The sequence below is a fragment of the Balaenoptera physalus genome (assembly GCF_965194825.1).
Source record: "Balaenoptera physalus genome assembly, chromosome: 17".
NCBI lineage: Eukaryota > Metazoa > Chordata > Mammalia > Artiodactyla > Balaenopteridae > Balaenoptera > Balaenoptera physalus.
In genome coordinates, this window is record NC_138895.1 from 80,392,105 (window position 1) to 80,404,455 (window position 12,351).

Genomic DNA, 12,351 nt, shown 5'->3' on the forward strand with positions numbered 1-12,351 from the left:
TGGGTGACGAGCACTCCTGTGAACGTCTCCCGCTGCCTTCCCAGGACCCCTTAGGAGTCAGTATCCGTGTGTTTCCTCCTCACCTAACTGCTTTTGGCATCTTAGAATAAGTGAACAATACCTGTGCAAGCTTTAGGCACTCAGAGGAGACTTGTTGAACCAGTGAGATGTGAGTGAGTGAACTAAAAGTTCTGAGATCCTTCTGAGACCTAGACTGTTTTCATATCCATTTCATCTCTGTCACTGAACAGTGATACAACCTTCCTGAACTCTGGTTCTCTCAAATACCTATGGCAGGCACTTGTTCTAATTACAAAACAAACCGACCAACCAGCCGACAGACAAAACCCACCACAAATGAAAGTCACTAGATCACCCCTGACCAATATTTAAGACATGCAAAACATGTTAAATTCTCCTTTTTTTTTCAAAAGACCACCAGAGCCAGTGTGGGCTTTGAGGGTCAGGGGGTTGAAGGGGACAGCAGCCTCAAGCGGTGGGAAGGAGGGAGAGGGGAGAGAAGCCAGTGCTAAAGGCATCTTTACCAGCCTGCAGTTAAAAGCCGAATTGTCTGGAGACAGACCTCAGTTGTGCCATGGAGAATCAATGAAGGAACTGTTCTGAGTCAAAAATCTTTGTTTATAAAACTCAATTAATAATCTTGGCAAAAATCACTTACTCTCTCTAGGACTCAGTTTTGTTTTTAAGTTTTTGTTTTCTTTTGTTTTCTTCCTATGCTGGAAGAAGCAAGGATTGGACTGAAATATATTTTCAAAATTCTTTCTAGATTAAATCATAAATTCTCTTTAATTTAATTCAACAACTTGTGATGTGATTCTTTTTAATCTGCCTTATATTACAATAGCAAATGTGCATTAAACATGTATTAGAAGGCTATGGTAGTCAACAGGAGGTAAGGGACATGTAAAGAATTAGCATCATGCAAACAGTGGTGCTATGACAGAAGGACCTGCATCACACCTGGGAGCGAGGCTGCAGCCCTTCCTCGCAGCCCAAGTTGCCTCTTGCAAATGGTGCCCTGGGCAAGGCTGCACAGAGGAGGTGATGATGTCAGAGGTTGGGCCTCGCCGGTGACATCTTGGGGACATCACTGGCAAATGTAGAGTGGTTCAAAGTACAAGAAAGTTTTCTCATTTACTCGCCATCTGTTAAGTGTCTGCTATATACATGTCAGCCTTGAGGCATGTGCCTGAAGTTCAGAAAATGACAATTAACCTCTGGACATCTGGTGGTCCATGGTAAATAGTGTGATAAAACAAGATTGGAAAAATACATTGATCCCACATCTTGAAGGGCCTTGGATGAATGATACAATTTCTGGACTTTTTCTGGGGAATAAATAAAAGGGAACCAATGATATTTCTAATGAAGGTAGTGAAATAACTTATAATATCAAAATATGATTCTTGTTTCAGTATAGAGCCATACAGTAGTGGTCGGAAAGATTAGAGTCAGGGAGTCCAGGGATGAAGATAGTTTAAAAAGATCTTAACCTCTGAAATCAGATCTCTGCCCTAATATATGCCCCAAACCCCTCTTCTCTCGGCCATGATTTTGATTTGTAATTTAGCTTAACTTGGAAACAACCTATTCATAATGCATGTCACTTCCTCAAAAATTTTGGTGTATCTTCTTAAGGTGTTTCTTGGACAGTTACCATAAACCTCTTGTAGTTCTTTCACCATTATTTTTTCTGATAACTGTTACCTTTCTTTGCCCATCGAGTTCACTTTTTTCCATAAATTATTGTTTAAGATATTATTTATTGAGTACTTTCTATGCATTGAATATAATACTCAACATTTTGCGTGTATTACCACATTCATCCTCCCAACAAACCTCTGGGCATTTCTTCCATGTTAGAGACAAGAAAATCAAGACGTAATGCTTTGCATAACTTGATCAAGGTCAAACACTCTACAAGCCAGTGGCTGAAGTCTAAAGCCCACATTCTGTCTAGAAAAAACATTGGTGATCTCTTCCTCCTCAGAGTCTGACCCAATACAGACAAAGGAAACAAATAAAGGAAATCACAATTGGAGTCAAAATTTTCAAATTGGATTATCTCTTCCTTTCTCTCTTTCTCTCCTCTCTCTCTCTCTCTCACACACGCACACAATTTTCTATCTGAGACTGTATACCTAAACTTTCAGCATTCTTATATATTAAACAAAGCTAATAGTATTTAGCTAATTGACTTAGGTTGAATTTTGTATAAAATATCAGTTGTAGAACAACCAGCACAAACACTAAATCTCTAAAATGGCCAATTCCTTTCCCCAACTTGTGTTCTTCTGAAGCCTTTCATACCTTCCTTTGCATTCATGTTTCAGTTGTCTGCTAACAGGTCTTCTCTGGTCTGGCCAGCTGTGCATATTGAGATGGCAAGTAACTTTCCTCATTAATTGTTGTGCCCCCAGTCCTAATTCAGTGCCTGAACTGAGGAACTTAGTATACAATCAGCACATGTTTAGTGAGTGAGTATTCAGAGGTATGAATGGAATGCCCTGTTTCAATCACTTCTCTTAAATTCTTTTGGGTGTAATAAGGCATCCTGGGTGGAGGTGTTAGGGAGAATGTGTGTGCGTGCGTGTGTGTGTGGTGTGGTGTCAGAGAGGACAGGAAAATAACTGGCATGCTCTCATAGGATGTACAAACAAAGTGAGTACAAACAGAATTCAGGACTATGGGAAACAGGAAGAATGACATATGCTAACCAAGAGCACTGGTTGAGCACCAATTTAGTCTCTACACTCCCTGGTTACCATGGCAAAGAGTAAGACACAGTAAGCTAAATAATTCTGATTATCAGGAAGGAAGACATCGACCTAAAATTTTTCCTGGCACCCAATTATAAAGATATGTCATAATAAGGGGCTGTCAGGTGCCAAAGTCAGAGGAACATATCTTTAGAGAGCTAGAGGCTCAAAGGAGATCCCATTACAGCACGTCTCTGAGAATCACAGTGCATCCCCTGTCTAACCCGCAAGTGAGCCTTCGCCTTGACCAAGGAACATTGACTACCTCACCCCTTGCTCTCATTTACTGACTCTGGCACTTGATCCACTTAGACTTTTCTCTCCCCTGCACTAACCTGGTAAGGGGCTTATCATCCAAGTACTCACCATTGCTCTCCTTTCAGATTCTCCCAGCATTCTTCTCTCTTCTGACCCAGGTATCTGACTTCCTTCCTCTACCTGAGAAGATGACCAACAACCCTCCTTCTCACGTTGCAAATACTTGCTGAGTTTGTGTCCACAGCTGCCTCCGCTGTAAGACTACAGAAGGCACCACTCGTTTTCATATTCTGTACTATATGCCTAAAACCCAGCACAGCACCTGTCACAGAGCAGGTGCTCAGGAAATGTAGAGAAGTGCAATTGGGGGGTCTAGCCTTGTTAAATGGCTGAAATAGCACAGGACCTCATAGACGGGACATAGTCCTATTTAATGTACAATATTCTCCGGAACAAGTCATGATTGGCTGCCAAAGGATGAACACAAACTCAGACACTAAGAAGCACTTAGGACCCAGGTTGAGAGAGGAAACCGTTCTCCTTCATTCTGCCTAAAGAATAAACTTCAGGCTTCTTAGCCCGATGTTCAAATCCCTGTGTAATACCCCAAAATATCCGTTTAGTCTCCTTTCACACTGCTTCTGTTCCAGCACCCAAGACTCTAGACGTAACAGACTGATTGCCAAGAAATTTTTATTTCTCTCTGCTTTTTATGCCATCTGTTCACACAGTCTTGAAAGATCTTCCTTTTTTATTGTCCAGTATCTTCAAGACATTTAAATGACACGTATGTGAAGATTTCCTTCATCTTTTGTTAGAATTAAGTTCAGACTCTTATTTTGCTTATACTTACGTGATTATCTTATTTCAGTATGCTTTATCTGACTTTGTCCTACTAGATTTAATAATCTCAACAGCAAATGCCAAGCGTTAAAAAACAAAACAAAACAAAAACAAAAATGTCTCCTGGCTTCCTCTCATGACTCAGTGGCACTAGTCTTGGGTATTTGCACAAGGTAAAATCTCCATAAGTATTTTCTAAATTAATGGCTTTTCAGACCATGTTTGTGGTACTCAGTTTTTTCCTGCATAATTATTTGATTTATTTTGTGTGCATTCACTGATTTAATTGAGGCATTTGGACTATAGCTTCGCTGGGAGAATTGGTGTGGTGAGAGATGGGGCAGGGAGAGACTGGCTTATTGGCCTTTTTAGCAGTTGACACAACTGAAGATTTTCCTCTCCTCTTGCTTTTCTTCTAAGTCTCCTGTTCCCAGCCCCCCCCCCTTTCTTGATGTATAAAAAGCTGTACATAATGTATATGACTTGATGAGTTTGGAGATAAGAAAACACCCATGAAACCATCACCACAGTCTATGCCATAAACATATCCATCCCCTCTGAAAGTTTCCTCCTGCCCTATTTGTCTGTTATTATTATTGTTATGATTATTTTGTGATAAGACACTTAACGGAAGATACACCCTTTTAGCACATTTTGAAATATGAAATATAGTATTGTTTACTGTCGGCACAGTCCATAGAGTAGATCTCTAGGACTCTGCTCACTTCCGTCCAGCCTTCCTGGCAGCATCTTTGTCTCTCCTTGGCCCTTGATGCAACGTGGTGCAACGTGGGCACCCCGGGTACCTCGAGACTCCCATACTTGCTTCTCACCTGACATACACCGTCTGGATGATCATTTTTATTCTTCTATTATTAGTCCTTTCTCTGGTTGCAAAGGAATGTGAGACATCTTAGTTTTCTGAATGAAAAAAAGGAAAGGGAAGAGAAGGGAAGGGAAGGGGAGGGGAGGGAAGGTGGGATGGAAGGGAAGGGGAGGGGCGGGAAGGGGGGATGGAAGGGAAGGGGAGGGGGAGGAGAAGGTGGGAAGGAGCAGCAATAAGATGGGATAGGCTTAGGAGAATTCATCATTCAAGACAGAAAGTCAGCTAGTACTCAGGAAGGACCTGGAACCAGGAATTGGCTTCATGTTGGAAGTCTAATCCTATATCATTCTCTCTCCATTTCTTTTCTCTGTTTCTCTTTTTACATATGATATGTCCTCTTTCACCGATCATGGTTCATACGGAAGAAATTGGCATTCGCGTTTCCTTAGTTTATCTTTTTTACACATCTAGCCACATTGAAAGTCTGATTTCTCTTTGCATCTGCTTGTCATTCTTTTTTTTTTTTTTTTTTTTTTACCACCCAAACTTTATTTCATTCTTTTGACAAATGCAACATAAATAACAAAGGTGCTAATTTCAGGGACAAGTCTGAAACAAGGAGAATGCAAATATATTATTACTTCATGTCAGGCAACAGTAACTGAATTATAACTGAAAGTGCATTAAATTACTTCCCTAGGGGTTTCCTAAGGACCAAAGGTAGACAGAAATGGCCTGTTTTACATGAGTTCACAGACACCTCGAGGCAGTCACCATTCAAGGGACAGTTGTGCACCCTAGGGTTTAGTTCTCAGAGCTGGAGTTGCCTTTGCTTCTCCTCCCAGGCAGAGGGAAGCTCACTTTGCTCTGGGGCTGGGAGAGTTTGCGGGCTAGCAGGGTGAAGGGCTCGATCAGGGTCTTGCGGTCTGTGACCGTCACCTCCCACAGATGCACCTTCTCGCTCCTGGCCCACTGCTGTGCCACTTCGGCGTCCACTTGTCTCTGCTCAGAAAGGTCAGTTTTGTTTCCTAACACGACAATGGCCACCTCTTTTTTGTCTTTGAACTTATCAATTTCTTTCTTCAGAAGCTCCACTCTTTGAAAGGATTCAAGGTTATTCACACTGTACACAAGAACAAAGCCATCAGCAAATGAAAAATAATGCTTTGGCAGCTCCACACCTTCCTGTAGGCCTCTGGTGTCGTAAAGATGTAACTGTTCCTTGACTCCCCGATCTGTTTCCACTGCAGCCATATACACATCTTCCATTGTTTCACAGTCCTCCATTCCAATAGTATGATTCCCATAAAGGAGCTGCTCCAAAATTGCCGTTTTCCCCACAGATAACAAGCCACAAACCACAACCTTACAGCCCTTTCCCATCTTCTTAGGATGTCACTGTGAGGGCTTTTACAACCGTAAAGCTCCTCGCGGCGGCGGGATGTCTGGACGCTCTCCAGCCCAGGCCTTGCCGCTGACGGTCGCCGCCAGCTCTCCTCTGTTTCTCAGGCTCGAGTCCCGGGGAGTGGGGGACGGGACCCGGGGAGGGGGTTGCGCCGAATCCCGGGGGGAGGTTGCACCGAATCCCAGCCAAACTCCACCCAGCGGGCTCTGCTTGTCATTCTTAAGGGAAGAGACCTGTGGTGTGGGTCAGCTGCCCCCATGTCATCCAGTCAGTCCTGGCCAGGCTCTTAGGTTCACCCTACACACAGGCTTCTGGGAACCACTCCTGTGGATGGGAGACGTTTAAGAAGTTCTAATGAGCCAGGAAGACACCCCCAAATCATTATGACCCCAACAGTTTCTGTTGTCATCCATAGGCTGTTATCTCTCGTCACTAGGTTGTTAGCAAAACTCACCAACTCATCATTTCAACCTCCTGGATATATTGAGATATCTTATAGCACATAAGCCAAAATGTTTAAAACCAACCTCAATTTTTTCCTCTAACTTGTTCTCCTTCTCTGATCTAACCAAGATATCTGGAGATTATCTTTAAGTTCTTACTATTTTTTTAAAAAATTCAAACGTCTACTCAATTACAAGTTTCTTTAAAATATATATGTCTTTCATTGATTTATTTCTTTGAGTCCCCGGTATTAGGCCACCATCATTTCTAACTTAAATTCAATAGTGAAACACATTCTCCTTTCCCCCAATCTCTTTGTTTTGATGTATTTTTTAATACATATGCTTTAGAGCAAGTTTTTAAAGCTAAAGATATTTGCAGCTGAAAACTACCAGGTGTTTTCTCATCATCTTGTTTGCTATTTACAACAATTCTTTGAAGAAGGTAGGAAAGAAACTCCATTTTATAGAGAAGAGAACAGAGTCTCGGAGAGATGAATTTCCTGGTGTCATATGGCCAGTAGAAAGGTGAGCATGGGTGCAAACAATGTATGAAGGTGTAAAATGTCAAAAACGTAGCTGGCTTAGGTGTAGAAATTCTGAAGGGGAGTAGTTGGGGGGAAGTAGGAGATTTATTATCAATAAAAATAATGCAGCTTCCCACAGGATACATATTCAACCGTTGTTAAATTTCAGTCTCCAGTAAAGCCTGATCTGTGTTTAAACGACTGATGAAGATATTTTCCACTATTAATTTTTATAAGACTTAAGTTAAAGGCCCTGAAATTTTTATTATTTATTTATTTATGGCTGCGTTGGGTCTTCGTTGCTGCACGCGGGCTTTCTCTAGTTGCTGCGAGCGGGGGCTGCTCTTTGTTGCGGTGCGCGGGCTTCTCATTGCGGTGGCTTCTCTTGTTGCGGAGCATGGGCTCTAGGCGCACGGGCTTCAGTAGTTGTGGCACACGGGCTCAGTAGTTGTGGCTCGCGGGCTCTAGAGCACAGGCTCAGTAGTTGTGGCACATGGGCTTAGTTGCTCCATGGCATGTGGGATCTTCCCAGACCAGGGCTCAACCCATGTCACCTACATTGGCAGGTGAATTCCTTACTACTGCACCATCAGGGAAGTCCTGCCCTGAATTTTTTAAAAAATTACAAAGAAGTTCTCTTTTTCTTACATTCATCGTGGGAAGCAGTTGGCTTAAACTTAGAATGATTTGAGTCTAGTCTGAGGTACTCTACTAACCTTATGCGTTACCTTAGGTAGATTACCTGAACTTTCTAGAACTGAGTTTCCTAGTTTGTTAAAAATGGAGGCGCTGCCTTTACACTGGCTGCCCCCTCTCAGCTTGTACGTTTCCGTTATTGCATCCAGCTAATGAAGTAGAGGTGTTCGCTGAGAGGTGACTTCTTTTTCTTCAAAATGACTCATTTTTCACAATAAATGATTTATCCAATCTAGTTCCTAAAAAGAGTATTTATTTCAGTCTGATGATGTACTGTATGCATTTTACCAGTAATGTAAGTTTCAATAGTTAATGCGCTATGGCTATTTCTAAGAGTGATACATCTTCATCTTTTTACAGCTTCAATGAGAGCACCTTGCCATAATTTAACTTACCTTAAAAATGAGGCTGTCCACCACTTCTCATTTAAAGCAGAGTTTCTTGAGCCTCAAGTCCTAACAGAAACTGGCTCAAAATTAGAGATATTTGTAATTGTGTGTGTCACTTTCAACTCACAAAGCTGATTCCAGTATGAAACTGAAATTATCAAACCTCATTCCTACTTATGATAAATGATGTGAAACACTGTATGTCCCAAACCCTGGACCTTTAACTCAGATCAATGCACACATATTTTGTAGGGGCAACTGATACATTAGGGTAGTGGGTGGCCTACAGGACCCCAGTTCAGAACAGAACATGGAATGAATAATCTTTCCTCAGTCTGCCTTTTTGACCTGTTCCTTTTTCCCGTTATCTGTTTGTCTCTCTCATGACCTCTATTTTCAGATAATATATTCATTCTTTGGACCAATGACATCTTTGGCTTTTCTGGAATGATCATATGTTCTTTGTCCTGTGCCTAGTTTTGTTTTCCTAATCACCCCAGGAAATTACTCTGACTGCTTAACCCTTGTAATAGAAAGTGCCCCTGGCACTGGCCTGCTTGGCTAGCCTCACGCCAGGTATTACATGACCTTATTAAAGAGGATTTGGTGACTACAGCACTGAGGGGGCTGATCCAAATTATCTGTTTCCATGAGATAATGGTTCTGAGAACACATGTAAACTATAGGGAATTAGTCAAATATTTGATGTATAAAACCATCTCTGACTTTACTAAAGATATGTATATGAGTATATGTGGGTGCATACGTGTATGTGCATATGGACGGGCATATTATCTGTGCATGTGTGCATATGTGTGTACGTGTGTATATGCGTGACTAGGTGTATATGTGCATTTGTATATGTATACATGCACGTGCGAATGTCGTGTGCATATTTGTATGTGTATGTTCTGTATGTATATCTATATGTGCATACGTTTATATTTGTGTTTGTAGGTCTGTGAATGCCACAAATTTGACTGAGTTTATTGGACCTTTCCTTGCTGAAAAATAATTACTTCTCCATTTGACCTCACCCTTGATCCACATTAGAGCATGTCTGCTCATTTCTCAGCTTCCTGTCTCTGCATATTTTTTCTCACCAGAGATGCAACTACATGATCCTGCATTGAGACAGAGCCCTGCCCCAGTTTCCAAGATACGTCCTGGTGAAGGGCATGAGGATTTTCAAAGGGCTCTGCTCTAGAACAGAGCACTTGGTATTACAGGTAACACTTAAGTAATCCACACCCCATTTAGAGTACTTGGCTTTCTGCCCTTGTCACCACATATTTCTAAAACTTTACTTCACTTCTGGCTAACATCAGAATTTTCCTTCTTGTCAGGCCACCCCCTCCTGCCTGTGGCTGGAGTCTGGTCCTTGCATGAGAACCACACACCCACCAATTGCCTTTATAAGTGCATATTAGCAGCTCAGGGTTTCCCAAGGATCTCCACCTGTCCGTTGGAACACTTCACTGTGTCATTAAATGTGCTTGATGCTGACAGTAATCTGTTACTAAACCCTTTGGATAGCAATGATCAAAAATATAACTATTGGTTTGCCTGCAGTGGATAAATTTTAAGGTGCTTGAAAATAGCAAATGCTAGAAAGAGGGGTGACGTTGTTGTTTGGTGTGATTTGCTCTGACCCACAACACACCTAGCTGAGTAGTTATCACTTTTTAGATCATTGTCATTCTTGAGTTAATAATCAAAAGGGGGAAGGAGTTCCCTGGTGGTCTAGTGGTAAGGATTCAGCGCTTTCACTGCTGTAGCCTGGGTTCAATCCCAGGTCGGGGAACTGAGATTCCCACAAGCCAGGCAGCACGGCCAAAAAAAAAAAAAATCAAAAGGCAGAAAGGATGAAAAAAATAGATAGGATTCAGAGATGGAGACTACCTGAAGGTATTGAGTACATATTTACTTGGACATTTAAATAATGCTGAAAATGTAATGATTTGGCATTTCCTTTGTTCCAGAAATGTCTGTACTGTATCTCACATATTCCTTCAGGCACCTTATTCTACTGCTTAAAGGGCTTCCTCCCAGCCTTAGCCTCAGAAGCCCACTACGCTGCAAGGGGTTGCCTTGCTTCAGAAAATCTGACCAGTTGCTGAAATGTGACTGTTTTGTTTTCCTTTCAACAGTCTAGATGTGTTGCTGGTGATTAGTGCAAGTGATAGCCAAGCCACGTTTACTGAATCTGAAATTCTCCTGGGCTCTTTAGTACAATCAGAAAATAAAATGAATTAACAGTAACAGAAACAAGATAAGAAACACTAAGAGTCTGCATTGAAATGAAAGTTTGAAAGTTTTACAAAATAATTAAAAATGTTTTCAAAACCAAGCATATAATTCCAGTCGAGTGGTACCGTGAAAGGATTTGAAGGGGGGCTTCTCTTTCACGTATGTACCGTCTGTCTAACCTAAGGCAATCCATAGAGCCTCTCCAAACTCCACTACCCTCCTTTATAGTTTTGGAATAATCATAAAATCCTTTTTTTTCCCCCAATTGGGACTGTATCAGACAATTATTTTTATGCTTTAGAGTATCGATTATGTAATTCCTCCCTAATTCCTCTGGTAAGAGGAAGAAGCTGAAATAGAAAGACAATGTTTCTTTTCTACGGGAAGCGAACCCAGCTCTGATGCACACGTGATTTTCATGGCCACAGCCTAGGCAAGCTTAGCCATAAGGCATGTTGGAATCCAGCCGTGCTCGCCAGAAGAGGGAAATAACTACGGGAAGCACAGACCAGAGCCTTTCTCTAGTCCTCATGCAGACTTGTGTCTCTTCTCTTGTTTCCTCTCTTGGCTCCACCCACCCCCTCCCAGCCCACCCACACCCACACCCACACTTTATCCTTCATTCTTAGTTCCCTGAATGGGAAGCTTCTTGCTGGCTAACTTCTACACATCTCTTGCATTAGTTCCCTTCTCTACATGGTCTCATAACAATGTGTGTTTATCTCCGCATGTCCCTTAACCCGTTTGATTGTATGTCCCTAGTGTTTGGTCCTGTCTCCACCACTAAAATGTAAGCTGCTGATGGGCACAGAGTACGTTCTACTCATGATTTTCAGTGTGTTACAAAGTAATATACACACAATATGTATTAAAAATTTTTTGGATTGAATCAGTGAACACACATATAATTACCATTTTAAGTAATAAAATTAAGTACTTAATATAATAAGTTTATATTATAAAGTAATATACACACATGTATTAAAAAACATTGATTGAATTAATGAACACATGCATATAAATATAAATATATATTCTCATACAATATATATAGAAGTTATAACCAGTGTTAACTTGAATTTCTTCACTGATAGAAAAATCATGACCTCATAATGAATCACCCTCATTTATGAATAACTATAACCATTACAACTTTTCTTTTTATGCTGGGACAAACTACGCCTCCCAGTAGCACTCAAAAACGATCATATTTCTAGTATCTGGGGTCATATGCAACAGCCATGTCTTATTAAACAAGATAAAAATTAACAACTACATTACCCTTTATAATTTAGGAAACATTTTTTCCCAGATATTATCATTTAATTACCACAACCACCTTATGCGATAGATTTTATTCACGTCCCTATTATCAGTCAGGGTCCAGTTAGGAGAGAGAAAACATGCCAGTTATTTTAAAAGAGAAAAATTAATATAATAATTGTTAAGTAGGTTTTGAAGACCTGGAAAGACAAAACTGGAAGCAAGAGAAAAGTTGGAGTTATTAACACTGAGAAGTTCAGAGGAGGGACCCTGCGGAGGTGGGCGCACTGGGTCAGTGAGGGCATCTCTGGGGACAGGTAGGGAGGTTGATTCTGTGGGTGCTGGAAGCACTGCAAACGGGAGTAAACTGCTTACTTCTGGGTGAAGAACCACCGCTTCAGTGAAGCTCATAAACACCAGAGGCAAAAACAGAAGTAGCGAGTAAACAGGAAGGGATACACTCCTGCTTCCCCGCCAGCCTTCCGGCCTTCCTCCGGCACTCCGTATTGACAGATGATAAATGAAGTCAGTTTTCACAACAGAAATTTTGTTGGCCGAGTCATAGCCCAGCACCACTAAGCTGAGTAGAAAGGGGTGGGCTTGCTGCCTAGAGACACAAGCGTAACAACTGGCTCATTCATTTTGTGTTCCAGAACATTGAAGGTACGAGA

At 41.4% G+C, this 12,351-nt stretch overlaps 1 protein-coding gene across 1 annotated transcript; it reads right to left on the reverse strand.

Moving 5' to 3' along the window:
* Positions 1-5,317: 5,317 nt before the first annotated feature.
* On the reverse strand, positions 5,318-6,107 carry LOC309646466 (NF-kappa-B inhibitor-interacting Ras-like protein 1). The gene has a single exon (XM_082432807.1). It carries the CDS (start codon positions 6,088-6,090, stop codon positions 5,512-5,514), a length of 579 nt encoding a protein of 192 aa, XP_082288933.1. The 5' UTR covers positions 6,091-6,107; the 3' UTR covers positions 5,318-5,511.
* Between the last annotated feature and the right edge of the window lie 6,244 nt (positions 6,108-12,351).

Coding starts and splice junctions, on each gene's coding strand:
- LOC309646466 (XM_082432807.1), bottom strand. CDS start 6,090: ATGGGAAAGGGCTGTAAGGTTGTGGTTTGTGGCTTGTTATCTGTGGGG.